The 26,012-nt window shown below is 47.3% G+C and overlaps 1 protein-coding gene across 7 annotated transcripts in view; it reads left to right on the top strand.

Moving 5' to 3' along the window:
* ATXN7L1 (ataxin 7 like 1) overlaps positions 1-26,012 on the top strand; it is a 270,423-nt gene that overhangs the window by 64,752 nt on the left and 179,659 nt on the right. For all 7 annotated transcript variants that reach the window (XM_054495144.2, XM_054495140.2, XM_063668428.1 and 4 more), the window contains exon 4: positions 23,886-23,990. In XM_054495144.2, the coding sequence (XP_054351119.1) occupies positions 23,886-23,990 (105 nt within the window). The remainder of the gene's footprint in view (positions 1-23,885; positions 23,991-26,012) is intronic.

The following is a 26,012-nucleotide window of genomic DNA, read 5'->3' as shown; positions in this document are numbered from 1 at the left end:
ACTGAGCCAGAGGGACAACTGCAGGGAAATGTTACAGGCTTCTTTCCTGCCCCTGTCCTGCTTTGTTTCATATTAAGGACTCGAGTAAAGACATTGATGATATGCTCAGTAAAGTTTGTGGAGAACAGAAAGCTAAGCCTGAAAACTAGTTTAGAAACTGATAGAATCAAGACCCGAATATCTTGCTAGTCTGAGTTAGATCTCTCGAGATCTAAAAGTTTCACAGGAATATATGTAAACTACTATTCTTGAGACTTGGAAATCAACTGAACAAGTAGGAAAGATATAACTTAAGAAACCTTACTTTTAAAGTTCATATGTTTCCGTTGACTCCAAACTTAGTGTTAATACGGTAGCTGCCAGAAGAGGCCCATTTCAGCCATCCATGTTTGGATTCATCAGTTTCAACAAATGCTTATTGCAGGCCTGCTCTGTGCCAGGGAGCTGGTTGTGTACAGAGACAGACATCCCCATCAACCCCGGGATAGGAGATGAGCACTAAGGTTGAGGCAAAGGTAGCATCCAGGGGGGCTTGAGAAGGGAGCAGGGTGCCTCCCTGTGCCTGGGGTGGTCCAAAGCATTCACAAGGCAGGGGAGCTCTTAGGCTGAGACCCAGAAAACAGAAGGGAAAGGGGCAGCTGGCAGAGGAGACAATTTGTCTGAAGACAAGGTATGGGGGCAGTTGAGAGTGGTCTGTTCAGTGGGCTCTCTGGGACTTAGCCTGTGAGGGGAAGAGGAGAGGTGGCTGCAGGTAGGTCAGCAGGGAGGCCTTGGCCCACCAGGAGCCATGGGGCCAGGGGAGAAATGCAGGCCCCAGGACTTGGCACTCTTGGTTTTTCTTCTACCTCCTGGGCTACTCCAACTCAGAGTCCTTTGCTAGTTTCTGCTTCTCCCAGTCTCAGCTTTGGAGTGCCCCAGGCTCAATCCTTGGCCCTCTTCCCTTCCCATATATACTTTTATTCCTTGCTGCCCTCATCCAGCCCCATGACTATAAATGCATTCTATTTGCAGACATGTCCCAGACTCCTGTCAGCAGCCTGGGCTTTTCTTCTGAACTTGGGACTCAGACGTCCCACCACCTGCTTGACATCTCCAGCATTTAACATGTGGAAAACTGAATTGTTAGCTTACCCCCTGTAATAGTTTGCTAGGGCTGCCACAACAAAGTACCACAAACTAGATGGCTTAAAATAACAGAAATTCATTCTCTCTCAGTTCTGGAGACCGAAAGTCCAAGGTCAAGGTGTTGGCAGGGCTGCACTCTCTGAAGCTTCCAGGGCAGAATCTGTTGCATGCTTCCGGTGTGGCTGGCCATCCTTGGCTTTCCACATCTTATAGCTGCGTCACTCCCGGCTCTGCCTCCTTTATCACGTGGTGTTCCCCCTGTCCACCTTCACATCATCTCCATGCCTGTCTGTGTCTCTTCTCCTCGTCGTATAAGGACGCCAGTCATATTGGATTAAGGCCCACCATAATGACCTCATCTTAACTTGATCACTTCTGCAGAGACCCTGTTTCCAAATAAGACCACATTCACAAGTACTGGGGATAGGACTTTACCATGTCTTTTCAGGGACCCCGTAACTTTCTTCATCTGCGGCCTTTCTAGGTTAGCTGATAGCCACTTCATTCTTCCAGTTGCTTTGGACAGAACTCTTGGTGTCATCCTTGACTCCCATCTTTTTCTCCCATCCACATCTAGTCCACCAGGAAATAGGTTAGGTTCAAAACCAACTGCTTCTCCCACCTCCAGTTCTGCTGCCCTGATCTGAGCCACCATCCCCTAAATTACTATAAAAGCCAAGTATCAGTTCATGTCACTCCTCTGCTCAAAAGCCTGCATAGCTTCCCACGCCACTCAGAGTCACTGGCACAGCCTTTCCGCCGCCCCCATGCCATCCCTGGCTTCAGTGCATTCTACGCTGGCTCGCATTGGCTCCTGCACACAGGCTGGCTTCTCTGCTCTCCCTCATACGTCCTAGGCTCTCCCCTTCTCTGGACCTTTGCACTAGCTCTTCCCTCTGTGTGGAACACTATCCCCTAGATGTGCTCCAGCCTCACAATCTACCTTCTCACCTTCTTCTAGTCTGCTCAGATATCACCTACTCAGTGGCACCCTTTTTACAATTCCAGCCAGCCTTCCCACCCAGCCTTCCCAGCTCCAGTGTTTTTTTTTGTTTTTGTTTTTGTTTTTTTTTAATAACACTTTACCCTTTCTATAGCAGACATTATTGGGAATATTTATTGTTTGTTGTTTGTCTCACCTGCTAGCATGTGATGTCTACAAGGCAAGGGTCTTGTCAGTTTTGGTGACTGGTGTTTCCCAAGTGCCTAGAGCAAGGGAGAGCCAGGACTGGGCCCAGGTCTCCCTGGCTCCAAGGCCATCTTCTTCCTTCTGTGAAAGACCACTCTGAACTATGCAAGGGTAGATCTCTCCAACACCACATCTCGTTTATCCTCCCTGTCCCATCTTTTGCCATCTTCCTCAGTGACTTCAGTATCTCTGTAAGCCTACTTGCTAAAATAGAAATTTTAAACTGTACAGAAAGAACATGGTGTTATGTTCAAGAGAATGGAGTCTGGGCTGGGTGTGGTGGCTCACACCTGTAATCCCAACACTTTGGGAGGCCAAGGCTGGAGGATCATTTGAGTCCAGGAATTCGAGCCCAGCCTGGGCAACATAGTGAGACCTCGTCTCTACAAAAAATTTAAAAAATTAGGTTGATGTGGTGGCATTTGCCTTTCATCCCAGCTACTTGGGAGGCTGAGTTGGGAGGATCACTTGAGCCCAGGAGGTCAAAGCTACAGTGAGCTATGATAGCATAACTATGCTCTAGCCTGGGCAACAGAGTGAGACCCTGTCTTGGAAAAAAAAAAAAAAAAGGAGTCTGGAGCCACTTACACAGCAGGTAAGCATAGGCACCTCACTTCACCTCCCTGTGCCTCAGTTTCCTCATCTATCAAAAGGAGATAATCATGCTACCTTACCTCGAAGGGTTTCTGTGAGGGCTCAATACGTTACTATATGTAACCACTTACCATGGAAACAGTGAGTACCATGTCAGTATCATTGTAAGGATATATATTTGAACCTTGAGGACACTGTGCTAAATGAAATAAGCCAGTCATAAAGGACCAGTACTGCCTGATTCCACTGATATGAGGTATCTAAGGTAGTTGACTCGTAGAAGCAGAACATAGAATGGTTGAGTGCCAGGGGCCAGAGGAAGGAGGAAGTGGGGTTGCTGCTCAGTGGGTGTGGAGTTTCAGTAGTGCAAGCTGAGTCAGTTCTAGAGATCTTCTTTACAACAGTGTGCTTATGGTTATCAATACTGTACTATACACTCACAGATGTGTTAAGAGGGTAGATCTCATGTTATATGGGGCTTTTTAAACCACAACTTGTTTTTTAAAAAGGATGTAATATATTAGTCACTAACCCTTTGTTTTATTGAATTTTCTCAAGGTTAAGGGACTTACCCAAGTGCTCACAGCTTATAAAGGAAAGAGGGTGACAAGAATGAAGCCTCTGACTTCCAGGGCTCTTTGTCCTGCTCCAAGTCAGGCATTAGTTCTGTCTGTCAAAATCCAGATTATCAAAGGACCATAGTATAAAAGGGCTCTGCAATATGGGGAGGTGCATCCACGCTTCTTTGGGAGAAACGCCTCACATGTTGGCTTCATAAAACTCTTCTATGCCCCATAGGTTGGGCAATGAGAAATAAATAATCCAGACATTGGTGTTTTTGTTAGGTGGCTAGAGCTTCCTAAACAGGGGGAGTAAACAAAAGAACCATCTTAATTTCAAGCTTAATTAGAACTACCAAAGACTAAAAGTCATTTTTCAAAATGGTGGGTGGTGCCAGGGCTCTATCCCCACCTGGAAGGGGCACTTGATCTGTAAAAGCAGCAAAAATAATTGTGTCTTTTATGTCACTTGGGTAGAAGCTCCTGTCCCAATTAATTCTTATCTCCTCCTCCCTTTATAAATATGCTTGGGCAAAGTGACATCCTAGCAGTTTTTTGTTTTGTTTTCTCTCTCTCAACAAGGAATTCTCTCTGCTTAGGCATTTTAGGTGCTGATTTTTCTCATGTCCCAGAGATGCTTCTAATTAGTTGATGCTTCCTTCCCATACTAGTTCACCACAGAGAGTGGATTTGGACTGGAGGAGGGAGCAATTTTGTCATCTTATCAAAGTGCCGCTGATCAGGTTGGCTTTCCTGAGTGCTCATTCATTTTTCCTCCTCTCTGGAAACAGAAGCAGCAAGCTCCTTGCTGAGTGGAGCTGGAGGTTGTTGGGTTTTGCCGTCTCCCCAGTGCTCCCCAGCACCCTTTGATGAAATGCTGCCTCAGAGTCTTTGCAGTAGGGCTCACTAGAGAAATTATCTTTTTCCTTTCACATCAGTGGAAAAACACTCGGCTGGGGACAATATGGCAAAAGCATGCCACTGTCACCTTGTCCCTAAGTAACCTGGCACCCACCAGGGCTGCCTGCAGGCCCTGTGTGTCCTGGGGAGAAGGTATATAAAGGGCTCTTCCTTTTCCTGCTTTCCAGGAGCACAGTGACCCTCCAAGCCAAGGACAGTGCTGTATTCTTGGGTGGTTCTGACATTGCAGAAAGAGTCTGTGGACACTAGAGATCCAAGAATTATCCTCCAGTGCTTCAGAGCTTAGGCCTTCTTTAAGGACTTGTATCAGTTAGCTAGCTTTTGCTGTGCAACAAACCACCCCAAAACTTGACGGCTTAAGACAGTAAACATTACTTACTGTGATTCTGTGGGTCTTCTGGGTGTTTCTTCTGGTGTGGATAGCACAGCCCAGGCTGGATGGTCAAAGAGGCCCTCCCTCGCCTGTCTGGTGGTTGGGAGGCTGCTCGGTCTGGAGAGGTCTGGGCAGGAACAGCTCACTTGTGCTCCATGTGGGTCCGTCCATGCTACTGCAGCCCAGCCCGGGCTTTCCGCATGAGGGTTCCAAGGAGAACAAGAGAGGGCACACAAACCCAGTGCATAAGTATTTTATAAGTGTCTGTCACAGTTGCTAATGGTCTGTTGGCCAAAGTAAGTCTTGACTTACTGAGCCCAGAATCAATGTGAAAAGGGGGCACCCAAGGGTGTGAAGATAGGAAGGTGTAAACAACTGGGGGGCCATTCCTGCAACAGCCTACCCAGGAGTGCCGCGTCAGAAGGCGTGTCCTGTTTTCACCCTGCATGGGTTTGTGTCAGTGTGGGGCAGCTCTTTCAAGGAAGAAATGAAAGGCTCTTTTGAGGCAGGGAAGCACAGTGGAGTTTGACACACAGTGTTCAAATTCTGCACAGCGTTTACCAGCAGTATGACGTCAGGCAGGTGACTTGACTTCTCTAAAGCCTGGGTTCTTCACCTCTAAGCTGGGTCTGGTCAAGTCTCCCTCATGAGGTTCTTCAGGACACTAACTGATGTTTGTGGAGCAGGGTGTGTGGCATGTGGTCAGCACCCAATGTAGCTGGCATTGTGGTGGGGCAGCAGAAAGGCAGCTATGCTGGGAAGTTGGACAGTGCCAAATCCTGGGGCAACAGGTGGTCATCCAAGCACAGGAAGCTTGGCTGGACACCTGGATGGCAGCGTGCCCTGGCCCAGGAGGCCAGGTGAAGATGGCAAAAGGGAAAAGAAGGCTCTGCTGGCTTCTTGCAGACTAAAGCCCTGTTCACGTATTTGTTGTTTAAAATTGAAACAAGTAAGTCACCCTTTCTTGGTTGTACATCCCCCCACAGCAACTGCCAGTTGACTTCCACACCCTATTTTTTCCCCAGAGCTTTCACTCCTTGTCAGAGGTGTTGAACACTGCAGTGCTTCCCACGTGGCTTTTCTGTGCCTTTGACTCTGTTGCTGGGTCCTCCTGGGCACTTCCTCATGACTCACCTCCTCCCTCTGCGAGCGTTCCTCTCAGCTTCCTTCACTGGCCCCTTCCCTCCTCTCATCTTGTTATTTATTTGGTGTTCCCCAAATTCTAGCCTTAACCCTGTTGTCAGACAACACTGTTTCACAGGGAGACTGTGCACAACCCCAGCTTGGCCCCCGCCTGCTCATGATGTCCCCACTCTGTCTGTCTGGCCCCAGCTTGCCTCTTGGACTGCAGATCAGTTTCTCACACTCGGTAGGCTGCAAAACAAAGCTCTCTTCCCCATATGTCCTCAGTCTGCTCGGGCTGCTATAAGAAAGTACCATAGCCTGGGTGGCTTAAGCAACCGAGGTTTATTTCTCACAGTTTTGGAGGCTAACACCCACGATCAGGGTGCCCACATGTTGAGTGGACAGGTGCTCACAGGGCAGAGAGGGCCCTGGTGTCTCTTCCTTTCCTTACAAGGGCACTAATCCCATCATGGAGCTCCACTTTTAGGTCCCCATGTAAACCTCATCATTCCCCAAAGGTCCCATCTCTTTATACCACCTCACTGGGTGCTAGGGTCTCAGTACATGAATCCAGGGGGACGCAGTTCAGTCTCTAGCACCATGTAACCTGCATTCCCATCTGTCTTCCCCTCTTCCTGGTAGGCCAAGCCAGAAAGCTCTAAGTCATTTCCCACAGTGGTCAGTTCCAAATAAATGCCTCTTGGGTCCTGCGTCCTCTCTGTCCCTGCAGCCCCAGACCCTGCAGCAGCCCTCTCACCTCCAGCCTTGTTCCAGCAAGCTCAGCATTGCTTCCAAAACAAACACCCGATCACTGCTCTCTGCATTCTCTCTCTCATACTCATGAGCACATGGTAAAACCCTGCCTTGCACCTCTCTGGCCTTATCTCCTGCCCTTACCCCCAGCATCCTCATTCCCTGCTATACTCACCCACCTGTGGCACCCTCACCAGGCCAGCACATCTCACCGCACTGCATTGCTCTTGCTGTTCCCACAACCTGGGCTACCCCTCCCTCTGCGACTGCCTGGAAGCTTGTGCTCATCTTTCAGGAACCGACTCTGGGGTCATCCTGGTGAAGCTCTCCCTGCCCTCTGCTGCAGCATGAGCCACGCACACGTCCTGTTTATCACTTGCCAAGTGTACTGTGGGCTTGTGAGTCTCGCCCTGTCTCTTTTCATGATCTGTGAGCTCCTTGAGGGTGTAAATCATCGCATTCATTTCTCTGTACCCCAGTGTCTGGCATATAATCCATGACAATAAATAAGTGTTGGATAAATGAGTGAGTAGATGAGGGCAGTGGGTGAGACCAACAACCTCCTGTTTCCCACACTGAGTCACCCCAGGTTCCCCACTGGCACAAGTGCCACTAGCTGCCAGCCCCCTGAACTTCCTGCATATCCAAATTACCAAGTTCTGGAGCAGCTGGCGTTCTCCTTCCCACCCTACAGCACTAAGGCCCCTGGCAAGTTCTCACCTGCCCCCAGGAAGGCCCGTTATAGAGAAAGCCCTTGGCACCTTAGCCGGAGCTCATGGCTCCCTCCTCTAGCACACTTTGCCCTTTCTGCCTGTTTAATCATGTCACTTTATGCCATCCCATTCTCTAACTGTCTGGCTCAGGTTAGCCCTTCATTACATCAGCTCACTCTACTTCCGGCTCGCTCATTGTTTTAAGTGTGTATGTTGTCATCCTAGCTGATCCTCATTGTAGACAGGAGCTTCTGTTCTTTATTGGTTCTTGGACATTTGGTAAATGCTACGCCATGGGTGTTTATTCATAACTGACCTCAGAGTTCTTGTTACTTCCCTGCCTGCCTGTCTCCCTTTCTCCCAGCTGCCCTCCTCTTTAAAAAGGTATAGTGTCCTAAGAGTTAAGATCCAGCAGACTTGAGTTCAGATTTTGGCTCCAGCATTCCCAAACTGTGAGACTGGGAGCCAATAGCTTAACCTCTTTGAGCTTCTATTTCCTTATCTATAAAATGGAGATATTGTCACCCCTGCAGGGCTGCTGTGAGGATTAAATGAAACAATCAATGAACAGCGCTTAGCACAGTACCTAACATGGAGTAAATACTCAATAAATGCCGGCTGCTGTGATTGATGTTTTTTCAATAATATTATTTTATCAATAAATCTTCCCCTTAAGGATCTGTCATAGACTAGCCCCAGGCCAGCACCCAACACATAGAATAAGTGTTTGTAGAAATGTCAGGCAAGCATGCAAATTTATTTCTAGGGCTACCTTGAAATGCTTCCCCTTCCTTGTTAGTTGGAATGAGAGGCTAATTTTCCCTAAGATGTTTCCACTCATCTCCAACAAGAGCTTCCTTCTTGTGAACACAGCCCATATTCTGAACCTTACCTTGGGGCAGGGTGGGTTATGCTGGCTCTTCACCCATACACGCACATGTCTGGGACAGCCAGGCTCAGGTCCCTTCTTAATCAGGCCTTTTTGGAAGCAAGACAGCTAGACCCTTCCCCTCTATTCATATCAGAGTTTAGGGTTTGCTTTCCTGGTTTGATTTGGTCTCAGCATGGCTGTCACCTGTCTTGAAGGGCTTTTCTGGGAAGACACCCTGAGGTACCTGACAGGGCATCCAGGAAGACTCTGCTCAAAGGCCAGAAAGGAAGCTGGGCACCCCCTTCTAGCCTCTGGAGCTTGGCCAGGCAGAGGCACCCTGGCTAAGGGATGCCCATTTCTCTCCCTCTGGCCAAGGCTGGTAGAAGTCCTGCCCACTGAGAGTCAGGGAGGGGACAGGTACACAAACCCTATTGAACACAGCTCTCAGTCCCTTACCTGTGGAGGGTTCCTTCCTGGACCACTTAGCCGCCTCAGAGAGGGGACCGTATTATAGTCCCATCTCTGATCACTGCAGAGGCAAATCAAGCACATGATTCTCACCCCTGAGCCTTCCCTGTTCCAGTTCATAACTGGGTGGAAATAGATAAAATCATAGACTGTTCCTATGGGAAGGTCCCCTTGGGGAAGTCTAGGCCAGTGCCAGGTTGAACAGCTACATCAAAGTTACCTGGAAAACTTTGTTCCAAAATGCAAATTCTTGCAGTGGATGCATATCCAGAATTTCCATTTCAGTCAGGCTGGCTGGAACCCAGTCATCTGTCCCCTAAGAGCTCATGAAAGATTCCAATGCACAGTTAGGTATGGGCCCATTAACCTGTCCTGCTGCCTTGTCTCAGCAGTAAAGGTGGAAGGTGTTCTAGGGCCCCAGAGAGGTCTCATGCCTTGAAAAGTTAGTGATAAAGGCCCAGAGCACCAAGGATACTGCTCAAGTCCTGCCACCTTCTCACAACAGCCAGGGCTGGAGCCGTCCCTCCACCAGATAGGATCCTGGACATCAGGGTGGGGCCAGCAGGGGAGCACTGACTCATGGGGTCCCAGCAGGCCATGCTCCCAGAGGAGCTGAGAAAGAGCTAGGGCAGAGAAGAAGGGCTCTTGACCATTTCCTTCAGAGCCCTGTGGTGTGGATGCATGGATGCCATCTGCCTCGGCCCACTGCCCTCCCTGGCCTTCCATGGCAATGTAGGGGCCACTCTACAACCCACCACTGCTGGGCAGGTGGAGAGTGAAGCCCGTGTGTTGCATTGAGTCCTGTTAAGAGTCTAAGTTGAAGTTGGCTGGCTGATGGATTTGACAGAGGTAGAAAGTAGATGTGGGACAAAGTCTAAGTTTACCAGTACAGACAACTCCAAGTCCTGAATAGATTGAAGGGGTTTTGTTTTCTCATGTGGGCATTTGACCCTTCTAGAAAGATGGGACCATCCAGAGATACCCAGCCCTGACCCCAGCAGTTTACACTATGAAGCTGCTAGAATCACAGACACAAACCCCATAGAGACAGGTCATGCCTCTGAATCAGAAACTTCATTTAAACCAGGAAAAACGAAACTGTGTGAGCCCTGGGCAGCCCAGGAAGGGGAAAGCCCCACGCTAGAGCCAGGCTGCTGTGCAGGGTGCTGGAGGGAGCCTTCTGCTGCTGGGAATTAAGGGCCTGGAGCTGCAGTTCCTCTGGACTCTGTGGCTGGGCTGGTGGTGTTACAGAAAGGTGGGATCTTTGTTTTTCCTGGTAAGCGAGAGGCAGTTTGATGGCACTATGAAAAAGCTTCCTCAGGCATGCAGACCTTAAGTAAATAAAAGCACAAAAATAGATTTTTCAAACCGTGTCCTTCCAGAGCATAGTGGGATTTACTGGGAAATTGGATTGAATTTTCCCTGACTCACCTGACTGCTGAGTGGAGGAATTTAAAGGAAAGGTCTGTGTTTCCCCAGTGGTATCTGCTGAAACAGGGCCAACTGCAGGGCTTACGGCTCCTTATGGGTGACCTTTTAAAAGGCAGCTGGGGGTGTCTGAACAGCAGGCTGGGGAGTGGGGGCTGATGCTTAACTAGACCACCTTACCTCTAAACCCAGAAATGAGAGATTGATTGTCGAACCTCTGCCCCGTCCACATATTATAGATCAGTTTACTGAGGTATGGAGGCCACTGGGCAGCCCTCAGGAGAACAGGGTTGCTTTTCTAATGGTAATGAAGGATTGGCCCTGAAGCGTCTATGCCTTGACTCGTTCCACTTGGGTATCAAGACTGCAGTTTGCTAGATGGTTGGTCCAAGGCTGGGGTTTAGAGTATGACCACAGAACACAGGGGAAGTTTTCTCTTGAGCCAAGCTATGCAGATTAAAATGCTATAACATCATTAGCATCTTAGGAAGGTTTTCAGACACCAGGCTTTAAGTGACCCCAAACCTTCCCCAGTCCTAAATTTAATGCTGTGGGCCACATTCCATCGAGTTTGGGTTCCTGCACAGAACTTTATTATGGATGAGAACCAGTGATGTGCCAATACACTGGCTCTCTGAAGAAATGTAAAAGCCTTGATTTGTAGTGTTTGCCAATTTTCAAGGTGTAACTACTCCCACTGTGCCAATTTCAAACTACCAATGTGAAGTCTCTAAATATGAAGTTGGGAAAAGATGTGCACAATTGGCTGTCATGAGCAGTTCCATTTGGCTCCAGCACACCACTGAGCTCATGGGCCTCCAATGCATATATCCAAAGAGCTCACAACTAGAGGTGATCAGAGGGGCAAACTGAACCATGTGCCAGGTGTACCCTCAGTACCCCTACATGTACAGAACACTCTTTCCCCTTAGCTAACAGAATCTTTTAACTAGCAAGAAGTTCCATATTACCACATTAATACTGGAATATATCAGCGGGTGTCTCCACTTTAATAGTGATCATGATAGGACAATGATTGGCTCAGTTTAGGAGCTATCAGCTTCCTTGAGGAGCTTGCTTAAAAAGCATTCTGCTTGACCCCATACCCCAGAGAATCTGATTTCCTAGATCTGAGATGGGGTCTAGTCCTCTGTGTTTGGCAAGAAAGTTACAGGTCATATTCACACTTTGAGAAGCCCTCATCTACTGTTTGCTCACCCTGTGGTTTAGAAGCCTGGAAGTTCAAGGTCTGGTGACTTTTAACAGTGATATTATTCTTCATACTAACTGTTTTGCTCCAGTGAAACTTCATACTAACTGTTTTGCTCTGTGTTTTTTTAAATCCCACCATGCAAAATCTGATTCTAAACGATATGTATTGACAGCATCCCAAGTATCAGACATCAGACATGTGTTATCCTATCTTATTCTGACAACTACCCTATTATTACCACCCCATTTTGCAGGTGAGGAAACTGAGGTCCAGAGAAATTTTCCAAGGAGGTGTGCTAGAATTCAAGTTCAGGCAATCTGACTCCAGAACCTGCATTCTAAGCATAACACTGGGCTGCCTTTGTAAAATAGTGTTCCTTTGAGGGTCTTTGGTTTTTCACTTAGCTAATTCAGGCTAAAATTCAGCTAAATTTCTTGAGCATTTAATTGAGTAGCTATAAGATGCTATCACTGGCGTAAGTTATCTCATTTAATCCTAGCAGCAACCTTACAGGGGAGGTAAGACACTGTTTTCTGGAAGAGGAAAGGGAGATCCAGAGATGTTCTGTGGCTTGCCCTGTGTTGCACAGCCAGCTGGAGGCAGAACAGGAATTTGTTGCTCATTCCACTACCCCACAGCTGCCCAGCTAAGTTTCCTGTGTGGTTCTGTAGTCTAAGGCAGCCTTGATTCATTGGTGCTTTTTTAAGCATTTGAGCACGTTTCTGGCAGTCTTCACTTTTGACTGATAAATGTCTGAGTCTGTATATAAAACAGTGTACAAATGGGAAAGACAGCCGTATCCACCACTATCTTTAAACACCAGACAGAGTGGGCTAAGTGCAGCACTAAGATGCAGAGGAGCGTGCAAATACAGAGAAAGTGTTTGTTGTTTCTGCGGGAATTGAAGAAGGCTCCCTGAAGGAGGTTACACTGAGCTGGACTTTGAAGGATACGTAGGATTTTGGCAAGTATGGAGGGAAGAGTCGGGGATGGGCAGCGGTGAAAGAGGATTTGGTGGAAACCGAAGCTGGGAACCCAGAGATTGGGGCCCTATCACAGGGCTTCATGAATCTTGCCAACAGTGTCCCTTTTTTCTTTGGCCCATAACTAGTTTCATGCTTGTCTTGTGATTAAGGACATTGTGATTTTTCTCCTCTAGCTGATCAATCTTATTTTCCATTACCTTAAAACAACTTTTTGTAGCTCTTCTATGGGGGAGTTTTAATTCCTGGGCCCTTGTGCTTTAAGCCTCAGCACCTTCAAAGTGGTCTTCCCGGCACTTACTACTGGCTTGAGGGGCCTGGATGTGCTGAGATGCCCCAGTGCTTCTTTCTGTTCCCTTAGAGCAAAAGTGTATTTCTGTCCCTTGGCAGCATTGGTGCAGTCGGTAGCCAGTCCAGCTGGAGTGGTTCTGGCTCCCTTTATAAGCACCCATTCCTGGGAGAATGCCTTGGGATATCTGTCAGCAGCTTCCTGTAGTCTGGCTGTCCCGGTGGCTGGAGTGCTTTGAACACCGATTCCCAGGGACATTACACAGTTCCTTTCCACTGTTTTCTGACTCTCCCAAGTGGACACTGACCTCAAAGGAGCCAAATGGCACATTTACCTCTGAGCTCTGGCAGCATCATTTGGGCGATTATTGTAATCTTGAGGGGCTTGTGGGGATCCAATAGCCTTGACTAAAGGCGTTCCATAGGGAGAAAAAAAAATGTCGCAATTGCTTTGCCAGTTAGAGATCAGTCACAGCCAGAACCAACTTCTGCTTTCCTCTTGGGAACACTAACAGGTGCCACAGGATCAGAGGTCTCTCGCCTGAGACCCTCTGAATAGGAGCCCACCATGGCCAGTAGGACCCATTAAGACCATCAGCCGTGGGATTGCGTGTCATTCCTGGACTCCAGTCTCAGGGATTCCAAGCAGTGTGTCTCTTCTTCATCCCTGAATCTTCAAGCAGAACACTGATATAACCCTTCACCACTGAGCAGGGGTTGGTGTGTGCAACACAATGGGGGAATTTTCTGGAGTGGGCATTTTCATGTGGTCTCCATCACATGTTCTGGATAACATTTGTAGTAATAGCTTGATAGCAGAGGCCTGCTGTGATGCAGTCCCCCTGGCAAAGGCCTCTCCTTGTGCCTTTACAAATGTCACATTCCTGCACGTGCAAGGCACCGCAGGAGGGCTTCTTTATGGACTCTTCCAGTGTAGTCCTGCAACATGTTATCCAAGAAATCTCTCAGAATGCTGTGTTGGGACAGGTGGTGCATCTCTGTCTGTGGTAGATGGATGCTGCTGCCTGGCCCCTCCTGAGGCTATTTGGTCCATTTCTAAATTAAAATCTCTAAACAGTAACAGAAGACCTAGTGAGAACTGCATTTCTCATCATTGTTCTAGTCTTAGCAGAGCTATGAGAGCCCTTAATGCAGGGTTTTAGCTCCCACAGACAACTGATCATCCACCCCATTTCTTTGCCTGGGATTCCTATCTTTTTTCATCCAAATAGAAGAAAAGCCTCTCAGCATGTGAATCTCAAGAAGCAATATGGCAGACATCAAGTTCTTCAGTATACTTCAGGGTAGCTATTTTTTGATTCCAAAGTCAACTTAAGTGTCAGAGAGAAGGCTGAATTCAGTTGCCTACAAGGAGATCTTCAAGTAAGACTTCTACTTAGCTCCTACTGTGAATGGAACTATGATAGGGTGAGGAAGATGAAGATATGCATGAGCCTAAGGCAGGCATAGGCCAAGGGGAGCCCTTTGCACAGTTATTCTCTTGGCTACCAAGGTCATCACTGTCTAGCCAATCGGTGAGATCTCTGCCAGGTTGGGCTCAGATTGCCAACGTGTGCCCTCAGTTAGCCCCCTGCATGCTGGCCCAGTGTCGGACAGTGCAGAGCTGGAACAGGAAGGGGAGGGAGAAGTCTAGATCTTCCGGGCCCAGGATCACACACAGTCTGGATGTCAATGGCAGCCCAATGTCAGGAAGTAGAAAATGGGACCAGAGAGAGCATCCAAAAAACACCCAAGCCCATCCCAAACACTGGCTCTGAAGGGGGCCTTGTTGAGTGCAGAGTAGCTGTGTTTGCCATGGGGTGGGGGGAAGGAGTAGCTTTCATGCACTTGGCATGCTGAGCACAGGAATAGACCACTTCTCCACTGACGGCTCACCTGGATCATGCCTTAGATTCCCTTAGTACTTATCTTGCAAGGAGCTCAAAGAGTGAATAAATGGAGACAATTATTGACCTCATAATCTTAGATAGCAGCATGGATATTAGGGTAATTTATTATCATTTACTACTTCCCCTTTCGAGAGAAGAGAAAATGAATGAGTATGGAAAATAAATCAACTTATTGGGATCCTCAGCCTAGTTAACATATTACCACTGATTAAGCAGCTACCACGTGCCAGACTGGCTATGGAGATAGGAAGGGCGATAAGTCACAATTCCTGTCTTCCAGAAGATTCCCGTCTGGTGAGAGTCAGAGACATAAACCAGCCACTCCACAACAGCCTTAGGAAAGCTGCCGGGCTTTGCCGAGTGAGGGCGCACCAGGAGGGGAGAGGGAGGCTTCCCTGAGGAGGGGCCAGGTGAGTGAGAGAGATGAGAAGAAGGCCACAGATAATAACATGGTCTATTTTTTATATCCCTTCTGTGTGCCAGCCCCTTCACAAATAAGTCATCTAATTCCAAGTGTGGAAACACAAGCTTAGAGAGGATTATAAGCCAAATGCCAAATTTGAACTTGGGCTTCCAAACTCCAGGGCCCAGCAAGCAGGCACTGCATTTTTTAGGCCCATCTCTCATAGTTTTTGTTCTCAACTCTGGGCGAGACCTGAGGCCTAAGGAAGCATCCTGGGGACCCAGTGCAGCCCCTTCGCCTCCATACACCTTGAATGCTGGTCTTTAAAGGTCCTTCTCCTGAGGAAATGGGGCTGAGACTGTCTTGTGTGGTCATGTTTTGTTGGGTGGTTGGGGTTGGGGTCCAGGGAGGAAGTCCTGTTCATGCAGCCTAATGAGGAGCTTCCGCCTGCCCCTTGTGTTTCTCAGCACCGACCTGCTACCAGGCCCGGCTCTGGGCTGTAGCCAGGGAAGGGATGCCTTACAGCCTAGCCGTGGTAGGTAGAAGCCAGGAGTCATTTTAGCCATTGGTTTGCAAAAGAAGAAAAGCTTTGCTGCTGCTGCCTGCACACACCCGCCTGCTCACTCCCCTTGATGCTGGAGAGCTCACCGCTGCTGCTTGCTTTTCTAGTTCTCTTCCTTCATTTTCCCTTTGCAGATTTCACTGATTTTGAATCTCTCACAGTGGAGCCCTTGGTTTCCAGAGATCTGAGAAACAGAAAGTGATCACATTTTCCTAGAGGGGAGCTCAACATTCTGCTGGGGAAGTAGGAGATGTCCAGTCTGAGGTCGTTTTCATACCCCAACTTGTTTTGTTCTATGAATTTAAGGAGATTTTAGAGTTGGGGAACAAATAAAATCATTCTGTCAGAGCAAAGGAGAAACATCTTTGTATATTGCCTTAAGCTTTCCGTGCACTGTTAAGTGATTAAAATGCAACTGAAAGCTCTGATAGCAAAAAGAAAAATTAATAAATACAATATAATAAGTGCATAAAGATTATTAGGGGAAAGGAAGACTCTTAGGACCAGCCATTCTGTGTCCAGATTTGAATCACATATCCTTGAACTACAGTTGCTGTTCTTCTCAGGAATTTGGCCTGTCTGAGTTCATGTAAGCGGAGGCCCACAGATCAAAACCACTGTCAGTCACCAGCACAGCTTTTGATAGTTTTCCAAGGAAGTTCAATAGCACCTGGTCCTCTGGCCATTGTCACAGGTTTGTCACGTCCGTAGGTCCTACCGAGATCTATGGGTCCAGTTACCTCCCAGTGAGCAGAGACTTAATTAATTAATTTATTTATTTATTTATTGAGACGGAGTCTTGCTGTGTTGCCAGGCTGGATTACAGTGGCGCGATCTCTGTTCACTGCAAGCTCCACCTCACGGTTCAAGCTATTCTCCTGCTTCAGCCTCCCAAGTAGCTGGGACCACAGGTGTGCGCCACCACGCCCAGCTAATGGTTGTATTTTTAGTAGGGATGGGATTTCACTGTGTTGGCCAAGATGGTCTCAATCTCTTGACCTCATGATCCGCCCACCTCGGCCTCCCGAAGTACTGGGATTACAGGCATGAGCCACCACACCCAGCTAAGACTTACTTTTTAAATAGAGCTCACATCTACCTTCCTGGAAAGAGCTTGGAATGTTTAAATTAACATAAATACAACCCCAGTTTTTTTCATTACAATACCTTTTAGAGTAAGTTAAAATGAAAAGCATAATGTTTAAATTATATAAAATTATGTTAATAGCTATAGCATTATAGCGTATGCCATCTTGACATTTTTGTAATTCCTATAGCGACTGAGGTAGTTTCACAACCCTAAAATCTAAGGCCATTTTCAGGAGCTTTGTTATTTTTTCCAAGAAACTAGAATTTAAAGTTGTCTGTTTTGCCGTCTTCTTTTCTCCCACTGCGGGATTCTCTATGGCGAGCGTAGATATCACTGATTGCCAATAGGCTGTCCGACTGCCTTCAAAGCAGTGTCTGCTTCTCGCAGCTTCTTTGTACATCTGGTGCTTCACCTGAAATTCCTGCTTGCAAAAGGGAGGAATCAAACCTTATTTAGTCTCTCTTAAGGTTTTCATCATTTGAGCTCTCACCAGTTGTTGCTTCATAATGTCAAAGTCTCGAGCCTTGGAAGGTATCCAGGGGCAAATTCAAAGGCACGCAGCATCTAGCTTGATCCTGAATCCACAAAACCAGCTGTCTTCCCATCTTAGAAACAAGTCCTGTGTAAATAGAGAATTGGAGATGTCACCCTGCCTTTTCCTTAACTGTAACCATTTTCAAAAGTGAATATTGGATATAAACTAAAGTTTATAAACACATGACTTTGCTTGTCAAAAGTGTTCTCTCTAGAAGGCTGTTTATCTGGAATAAAATGCTGCTCCCATGCTGCCAGTTTCTTTTTCAGTGTTGACTTCAGAAGCACTTTACCAGCTACACTGGGAAGTCAGTTAGTACTTTGCTTTTGTAGGAACCATTCTGTTGTCCCAAACTTTGTGTCTCCTTACCTCACAACTGAGTTCTGTTCCATCCCTCCCTCCTCTGCCACCTGGGGGTGTGGGAAGCAGATTTTAGGGGGAGGAAGGCTGTGAGAGTGGACAGAGGCCTGGGAGAACCTCAGTGCTATTGGGAAGCAGGCTGAATGCCAGACCAAGCTGATAACGTGAATGTGATGGACTCTGCCATGAATGGAAATTGTACCAGAAGTTCAGTAAAGGAAGTGGAGGGCTGCTTGCTCGAAACAGAGGCACTGAGAAGAGTGTGATAAATTTATAAGCAGCCCTGGTTTAATGCTACAAGCCTGATCTGTGAGTAATCTCCTGAATAATCTTTAATAAGTAAGCAGTAAGTCAATAGACGTTGGAAAGAACTCCAGTAACCTAATTCCCCATCCCCCACCCCACCCATGACAATTTATAGCCTCTGTGTGCTCATTTGACACAGGAAGTGATCAACTTGTTTACCTGGCTCTGTTGGGCATAAGTTCTTAGATCAATAATTTATGCGGTAACCATAGTTTTAAATTAATATAATGATTTCCATTTCAGTTCATAAAACCTGTCTGCATCCCAGTATGGTACATGATGAATATAATTTTCCATTTTATAGCTGGAGAAATCGAGCCAGGAAGCAGTGATGCTGGAAGGGGACACTAGTCAGTGAAGTGTTGGTGTAAATGTTTTAACAACCAGCTCTCTGAGGGAAGAAGTCCTGGTTTGTAGTGGATGCTGATTTCCGTCGTGTAAATACTCCCACCTTGGCTGATTCAAGCTACCAACATGGCATCACTGAATGCAGAGCTGGGAAGAATTGCACATTTTCGGCTCTTGTGAGCTGGTACTAGCTGGCTGCAGCATAATGGCACTAATGATTCAGTTTCTGGCTTCAGGCTCTTGGATGACCACTGAGGACCAGCTCAGACCACTTTAAATCCCAACTTAACTCTCAGATTCTGCTCAGCCTCTCACTACAGTGCCTTGAAGCGTGTTTTTCAAATTTGGAGTTATAACCCATTAAACAGTCCTGAACTTAATTTAGGGAGCTGAATGAGCATTTTTTAAATGAAATAGAATAGAGTAAAATAAGAAGAAATGAATAGAACAGAACAGAAAATATCAGCGTGTACACCACATGTTTCAATGATGGATGATGGATGGATGGATGGGTGGATGGATAGGTGGATGGATAGATGGGGTGGGTGGGTGGATGGATGGGTAGATGGGTGGATGAGTGGGGTTGGTGGGTGGATGGAAAGATGGATAGATGGATGGATGAATACATGTCTATAGCGGGTTGGGGTCAAAAACTAAAAATATTGACCCAGAAGCAAATGTACCTCTGTTTTCTCATCAGAAAAATGGAGTTAGTGGAGTTGCCTCCTCCCTGCCTGTGATCAGGCCAGGGGGTGACCAGATCACTCTGTGATAATCCTGTGGTGGTGCTGACACTCTATCTAATCCACAGTTTATCCATTTGTGGTGACAAAACAGGGCAAAGCAGACAGGTCTGGCTTTGTCTCTTTGGGAGATGGTTGTACATTGTGTTTGGACAAAGTTCCGTCTTCATTGCACACATGTTTTCTTGGCATTCAGCCACAGCCTAGAGAAGCTTCCCAGTGGCTCTCAGCCTTTCTCTGTCCACATGTGTACACATGTGCACATACACATACATGAAGTTCTGCAGTCAGAGGGATCAGCCTTCCTAGGTCTGCTATGAAATGTCATGGGGGAGAGTCCTTTGGAGCAAGGACTGTGCGTTGGAGGGAACTAGTGAACTTTTAAAAATAAGAGAGGTAATGATGAAAGCTTTCTCCACACTCTCTCCTGAGTCCCTCCTGGAAAAAGGTACAAGGCCAAGCAGTGTTTAGGAGTCATCACAGCAACCCCGTGAAGCAGAGACTGTTAGTCATTTTCAGAGATGAGGACACTCACCCTAGGAAAGTCTCAGCAATGAGCCCTGTCCTCCCAACCTCACCTTCTGACCCCAAGCCAGTGCCCAGGCCAACAGCCCCTTCAAAGCCTCAGGACAGCCTGTTAGTCATCCAGGAAGCCCTTCCAAACTGGTTTTCTCATCTGTGAAATGGGATATTGTTCTACATAAGAAGAATTTGCTGAGAAAAGAGAAATGCCTTTAGAGTCAGAGTATCCAGGAATCTCATGCTACTTTTTACAAATCACTGCCGTGAGATTGCAAGCAAATTACTTTACTATAGTTGCCTTGCCTGGAAAGTGGAGATGTTGACAATTTTGCAGGTTCATTCTGAAGATTAACTAAGATAATGTCATCACATCACAAATCTGGAGAGATATATAAATATGTCAACAGTGGTTATCACTAGGTGGTGGCATTACAGGTGGGTTCACTCTTTACTTTTTTGCCCTTTTTTATTCAGTGGTGCACCAGTAAATATTTAACAAAAGAAAAACAAAAAGCCTGATTTGTAGTGTTTGCCCATTTCCTTGGTGTAAATACTTCCACCATGGCTGATTTCAAGCTACTGCCATGACGACACTAAACATGAAATTGGAAAACGACATGTATGATTGGCTCTCCCAAGCTGGTACCAGCCCACTTCAGCTCACCACTGTTTTTAACTGTGCACTGAATGTTTTGCTTGGGGGTAAATTAGAGAGACAGGGAAGGAAAGAGAATTAATTAGCCAAGTGCCTAGCATTGTGCCTGTCATTAGTTCTCCTCTCTCCCTGCCGTCCCTCCCTGCTTTGTCCCCCAGCCCGCATTGCTCTAATGGAACAGCACACTGCCTGTGAACACCTAGCCGTGTGAAGTGGTGGTCTTCCTGGGAGCCAGCTGCCTGTCTTTGCTCCCCATTGGCAGGGCCCTCAGGACCTGGGCAGCCTGTAGAGGAGATCCTAAGGTTGACTTACTGAGGAATAATCAAGCAGACTCCCAGGTCCTCTCACTTTCCACAGGAGACATGCTCAGAGCAGACACGTACAAGGTTGACACTGCCCTCGAGGGAAACTAGGAAAAGTCTCAATGGGAAAGGCCTGGAGGGGAACACACCTCCAGGTGGCCACAGTCTCTAAGGAGCCGAACCTTTACCTTCCACTCACTGACATGACAGATGTATGTGACTGTGGGGGTGGGGGAGACGGGATGGGCTCTGCAGGTCTCTGGAGGAATACAGAAGAATGGGGCGTCAGTGGCAGCCTGACAGGCCTCGACAGGTCACCCAGCATGTAAGACAAAGGTGCAGGGAAAAATTCCCCACACCCTCCAGTGTCTAGTCTCAGCCTCCCAGCACTCAGCAGTTTCTGGCACAAGAGTATATGTTCAAGAAATTTTTGTTAATGCTTGGTTTGGTTTGTTGTTGTTGTTGTTGTTTTAATTTTTAATGTCACCTTATATTCCTTCATAGCTTGACCTGTTGCAGAAAGGATGTCAGGCAGCCAAATAAATGCTTATTGAATAAATAAATCAGTTGTAGCCCTCATCAGCTCCTGGTTTTACCTGTTCCTGGATATAAAATGTGACTTTAGGTCGAAATGAGATGCAGAGTGTTAATAAAGTTTTCTGGTAATGGTATTTTTCTTTAATTTCTTCTGGCTTTTCTGTATTTTTTCAAATGTATCTTCGGAGAACTTGGATCCCTTTTGTTTTATTTTTAAAAAATGAATATATGTTACAAAAATAACCTGTAAATTAAAAGCAAATCGAGAGTTGTGTCAACAGTTAAGGCCCAAGAAGGGTCATCTCCGCGGCTCTGAGGCTCTGAACTGAGGGTCCTGCCTGCCCACAGGGTGTTGGCTGGGCCCAGCATCGGGCTTTTGTCTCAGCCTCTCTTCCCACAGGCCTCCCGCCTGCCTACCAGGCCCTGACTAATAACGCTCCCCTCCAGCAACTCCCAGAAGACAGTGTGTGCCAGTCTTAGAAGTGGCAGTAGGGAGAGATGAGGGGGATGACAGGCCACGCCCTTTAAAATACAGTTGGGCCTGTGTCCTGGTCACCCTTCATGAGGCAAGCAGCCACCTCGGGCACCTGAAACCTGGGGAGGCCACTACAGTGTGAGTCACCTGCCTCCAGGCAGGCCTGGTCCACTCTTTCAGTCACAGGCTTCTTTCAGGGCAAGTGCGGGCCTCACCCCTTGCCTGTGATAAACCTGCCAGTTCCATTTCCCTTGAAGCAGCAGGGCTGCTCTGGGAACAGAGTACAGAGCCTGGGGGCCTCCCTTAGGTGTTCGTTGGGTTTGAACCTTCCCCTCCTCTGGCCTAGGATCACGGTTGGGAGAACCATCGTGTTTGAGGGGTTTCATTAAAGACACAGGTTGAATCTAGCAGATGAAGGCTTGTGGGGGTTCTCAACCAGAGGAGGTTTAATTCCTCTATCACCCCTGCCAGTGTTCATGGCTGCCCTCTCAAAGCCAGTCAGCTAAAAGGAGGCAGGGCGGAGGTGCCTGCCAGAGCCCTGTCTCCACCCGGTGGTGCACAAGATGTGACCATGGGTTTCCTATAACTGGCCTTTTTTTGTCAGATAGACAGACAGACAGACAGACGATAGACAATTTTTTTCTTTTTCTTTTTCTTTTTCTTTTTGAAACAGGGTCTCATTCTGTTGCCCAGCTGGAGTGCAGTGGTATGATCATGGCTCACTGCAGCCTTGACCTCTTGGACTCAAGCAACTCTCCTACCTTAGCCCCCTGAGTAGCTGAGACTACAGGCACAAGCCACCTCACGCGGCTGATTTTTGTACATTTTTCTTAGAGATGGGGTCTCACTTTGTTTTCCAGGCTGGTCTTGATCGTCCTGCCTCCCAAAGTGCTGGGATTACAGGTGTAAGCCACCACACCCAGCTGAGATGTAATTCACATACTCTACAGTTCACCATTTAAAGTGTACAGTTCAGTGGGTTTTAGTCTGTTCTCAGAGTTATGTGACTGTCATCACTATCGATCTTAGAACATTTTCATTGACCCAAAAAGAAACTCTATACCTGTTAGCAGTCACCCTCGAATTCATCCAGGCCCCCCAACCCAAGGCAAGCACTTACCTCCTTTTTGTCTTTATAGATTTGCCTATTCTGGACATTTCATATAAATGGGGTCATTCAATATGGGATCTTTTGTGTCTGCCTCTTTTCATTTAGCCTAATATTTTCTAGGTTTATCCACACTGTAGCCCGGATCAGTACTTATTCCTTTCAGTGGATGGATAATGTTCTGTGGTATTTTGTTTATCCACTCATCAATTGGTGGGTGTTTGGGTTGTTTCCACTTTTTGGCTATTTTGAGTAATGCTGCTGTGAACATCCATGTACATATGTGTTCATTGTCTCGGACGTATTGCCACGTAACTGATCTTTTAACAGTATGCACCTGATCACGTCACTGCTTTGCTTAAAAAACCCCATACTTCTCATTGTTATTAAAGTCAGAGTCAAAATGCTCACCTGGGCATGGAAGGTTCATGGCTTCTGGGCCTGGCCAGCCTTACCCTGCTGTTTCTCCTGTTCTGTTCCAGCCAAGAGGCCCCAAGACTCCCTCCATGCACAGAACCTCCTTCCTTGGCTTCAGCTTCAAACTTTCCGCCTTCCCCTTGCCTGGCCCTTTGCTTCCCTAACCTCTACTCATCCTGGAGTCTCAGATGACCTGCCCCCTCCTCAGGGAAGCATTCTCCACTGCGTCACACTAGGTTAGGGCCACCTGCCGCACACTCCCAGGGGACCCCGTGCATCTCCTCCATAGCCCCTAACACAGCTGCAGGCAATGATGACTTGTGTGGTGGTCTGCCTAATGCTTCTCTCTTCTGCTCCCTTAAGCTTCAGGAGAGCAGAGAACTCATTCTTGTTCCCCAGTTTTTCTCAGCACCTAGCACAGTGCCTGGCACATTCAGGCACTCAGTAAATATTTACTGAATGAATAATGGGTAATGATGGCAGCAAATGAGCCACTTTTTCAGCAGACTCCTTCAGCCTTAGCATGACCCTCAAGTGATGGGGAAACCTAGGCACTGCCGAGGCCAAATGACTTCTTCTGTCCCCAGCCAGACACCTCTCACTTCCCTGAGCGATCGCTGCTTATGCAGGAATGGGTTTGGGGGAGTTCCCCCCATCCTGAGATATATAGAGCCTCAGTGTGTGAATCCCAGCTAACATGTGGGTTCTCTCAGGACAGCATGATTCCCATAGCATGTGACTCAGAGCAGCCCCTTGACACCACAGACTGAATCAGGAGCAGCCGCAGTCCATTTCCAGGGGAGAAATGAGGAGGGATTCTCTGAAGCACTTGCTTCTCTAAGAGGCGGGGTGTTGCCTTCTGACAAATCGAGTTCCCTTTAGTAAAGATTATTGCCTTTCTGCGTGTTGTTTGAAAAACTGTCCTTGAAGAAATTCCAAGAGGAAACTGTACACCTTCTGAGACTTAATTGCTTTTTCAAAACACACTTGTTTTCATTTCCCCCACAGATATGCACTTATTTGGCCATTACCCAGCACATGACGACTTCTATCTCGTAGTGTGCAGTGCCTGTAACCAGGTCGTCAAGCCACAGGTTTTCCAGTCGCACTGCGGTAAGTGGACACCTGCACCGTCGGGCACATCTGCAGCTGCCGCCCTGGGGACAGTCGCCTTCCCCTGGGCTCCCCAACAGGGTCTGGCCGTGTCTTGTCTTAGCCTGAGGTTGTGGGTAAAGTCTTCCTGGGCTGCTGCCTCTGCTCACAGGCTGTTTTAGGAGCTGTAGTCCTTCTGCTGAAATCCGCAGTCCTGTCAGAACAAATGAGAGAAAACCTGCAACTTGTCTCAGTCGATGGGACTAGACTGAAGCCATCTGCCCAACGCGGTGATGGCCTCTGCAGGTGACCAGGGGGAGGGGAGAGCTGCTTAAGGAGTCGCTCCTGCAGCCAGACATTTTCTCCCCCTGAAAGAGGGCCAGGAGAGAGTCTCCCCCAGACTTACAAAAAGGAGGGCTGGGGCCAAGCGCAGCCCAGTGTGTGGGCCACTGGGGTGCTGCCCCAAGGAAATGGTGCATCAGTAAAACCTTACATTCCAATTCACCCTTCCCAAGAATCCACCTTGTTAAAAAAAAATCCCAGGTGGGGTTGGGAACTGCTTTCTCTCTCTAAACATCCTTGATGTAATAAATTCCTTCAGTTGGTCATCAACAAACCATGCAGCTGCCATGGACAGAACGGATTAAGTCTACGTGGCTGCCCCCCTCAGGGATGAATAAACAGCCATTTGGCCTTAGACTAGAAGTCACTTAACCTCTCTGGGTCGAAGTTTCCTTATCTATAGCAGGGAACTGGATCAGACAATTTCCAAAGCTGTAATATGCTGTGAGTCCAGCACAGTATCTCCCAATCTTTTTATTTAAGCGGTATTCCCTTTTGATGAACATAAAATCTGAATGCCTTCCTTACCATTAAGGTTTCAAAGTACATTCGATTGTGCCTTAAAAAAGTCAAAGCAATTATAATATTGAATATGCTTTTGCAAATTACACACATTTCCCCTTTCTCACACTCCGAATTTCTGACTTTTCCCCACCTCTTCAGTTATCGTTATTCTATAATAAAATAAAGGGAGTTGAGCTTATCCAAGCTCTTTAACAGTCTCTCTGTATACTAATTATCAACTGCAAACACGTGTATATGTATGTATATGATATATACATATCTACATATATATAATCTGTATCTGTGTATGTACTGTAGGCATATTTTGTGTTTATAATGTGTAGAATTCAGGCTTACGGAGCACCTCTGGGAATGAGTCCAGGACTTTCAAACCAGCACAAGGCAAAGAAAGGGCCCTAGAAAGTACGAGGAGGTTTGGTCAGAGGCCAAGTCTTCTGCCCCTCCCTGCAGCCAGCACTGTGTCCTCGGGCTACTTGCTTGATGTCTCAGGGCTTTGGTTTCCTTGTCCCTACCGTGGGGAGATGACTTCTGTGGGTGCGTCCAGCTCTGACATGTTCATTCTGGCAGACTGAGCAGGAAAGGAGCAAGTCGTGTGCCTGGCACAAGCTGATCTTCTTGCTTAGTGCTCTATACCAAATGACCCTCTCCACTGCCTGGAAGAGAGAAAGGGTTAAACCTCTCCAAAGAGAAACTGTCAGAGCCTGGTGGCAGTGCCACCAGCTGAGATGACAGGTGGAGAATCCAAAGCAGAGCCATGGCAAGAAGGTCCCACACAGCCAGTGGTTCAGTGACCAGGCACAGAAGCTCTGTGACCAGTGCTTCTGTGTGTCTTGTGAGAACGCAGAAGCTACATCATCCTGAATATGATTTTCATTCACTCAATTCACAAGGATGTGCAGCTGTTATAGGCATGGAACAGGGGCTTGCATTCTATTGTAAGCCATCAAAACTTTCACTGGGGCTGGGTGCAATGGCTTACACTTATAATCCGAGCACTTTAGGAGGCCAAGGCAGGAGGATCACTTGAGGCCAAGAGTTTGAGACTAGCCTGGGCAACATAGTGAGGCCCCATTTCTAAAAAAAAAAAAAAAAAAAAAAATTTAGCCAGGTATGGTGGCATACCTGTAGGTCTCAGCTACTGGAGAGGCAGAGGGGAAGAATTGCTTGAGCCCAGCA

This window comes from Pongo pygmaeus, chromosome 6, assembly GCF_028885625.2.
Source record: "Pongo pygmaeus isolate AG05252 chromosome 6, NHGRI_mPonPyg2-v2.0_pri, whole genome shotgun sequence".
Taxonomy (NCBI): Eukaryota; Metazoa; Chordata; class Mammalia; order Primates; family Hominidae; genus Pongo; species Pongo pygmaeus.
The sequence above is the reverse complement of the archived record's forward strand: the minus strand, read 5'-3'. Positions and strand labels throughout refer to the sequence as shown.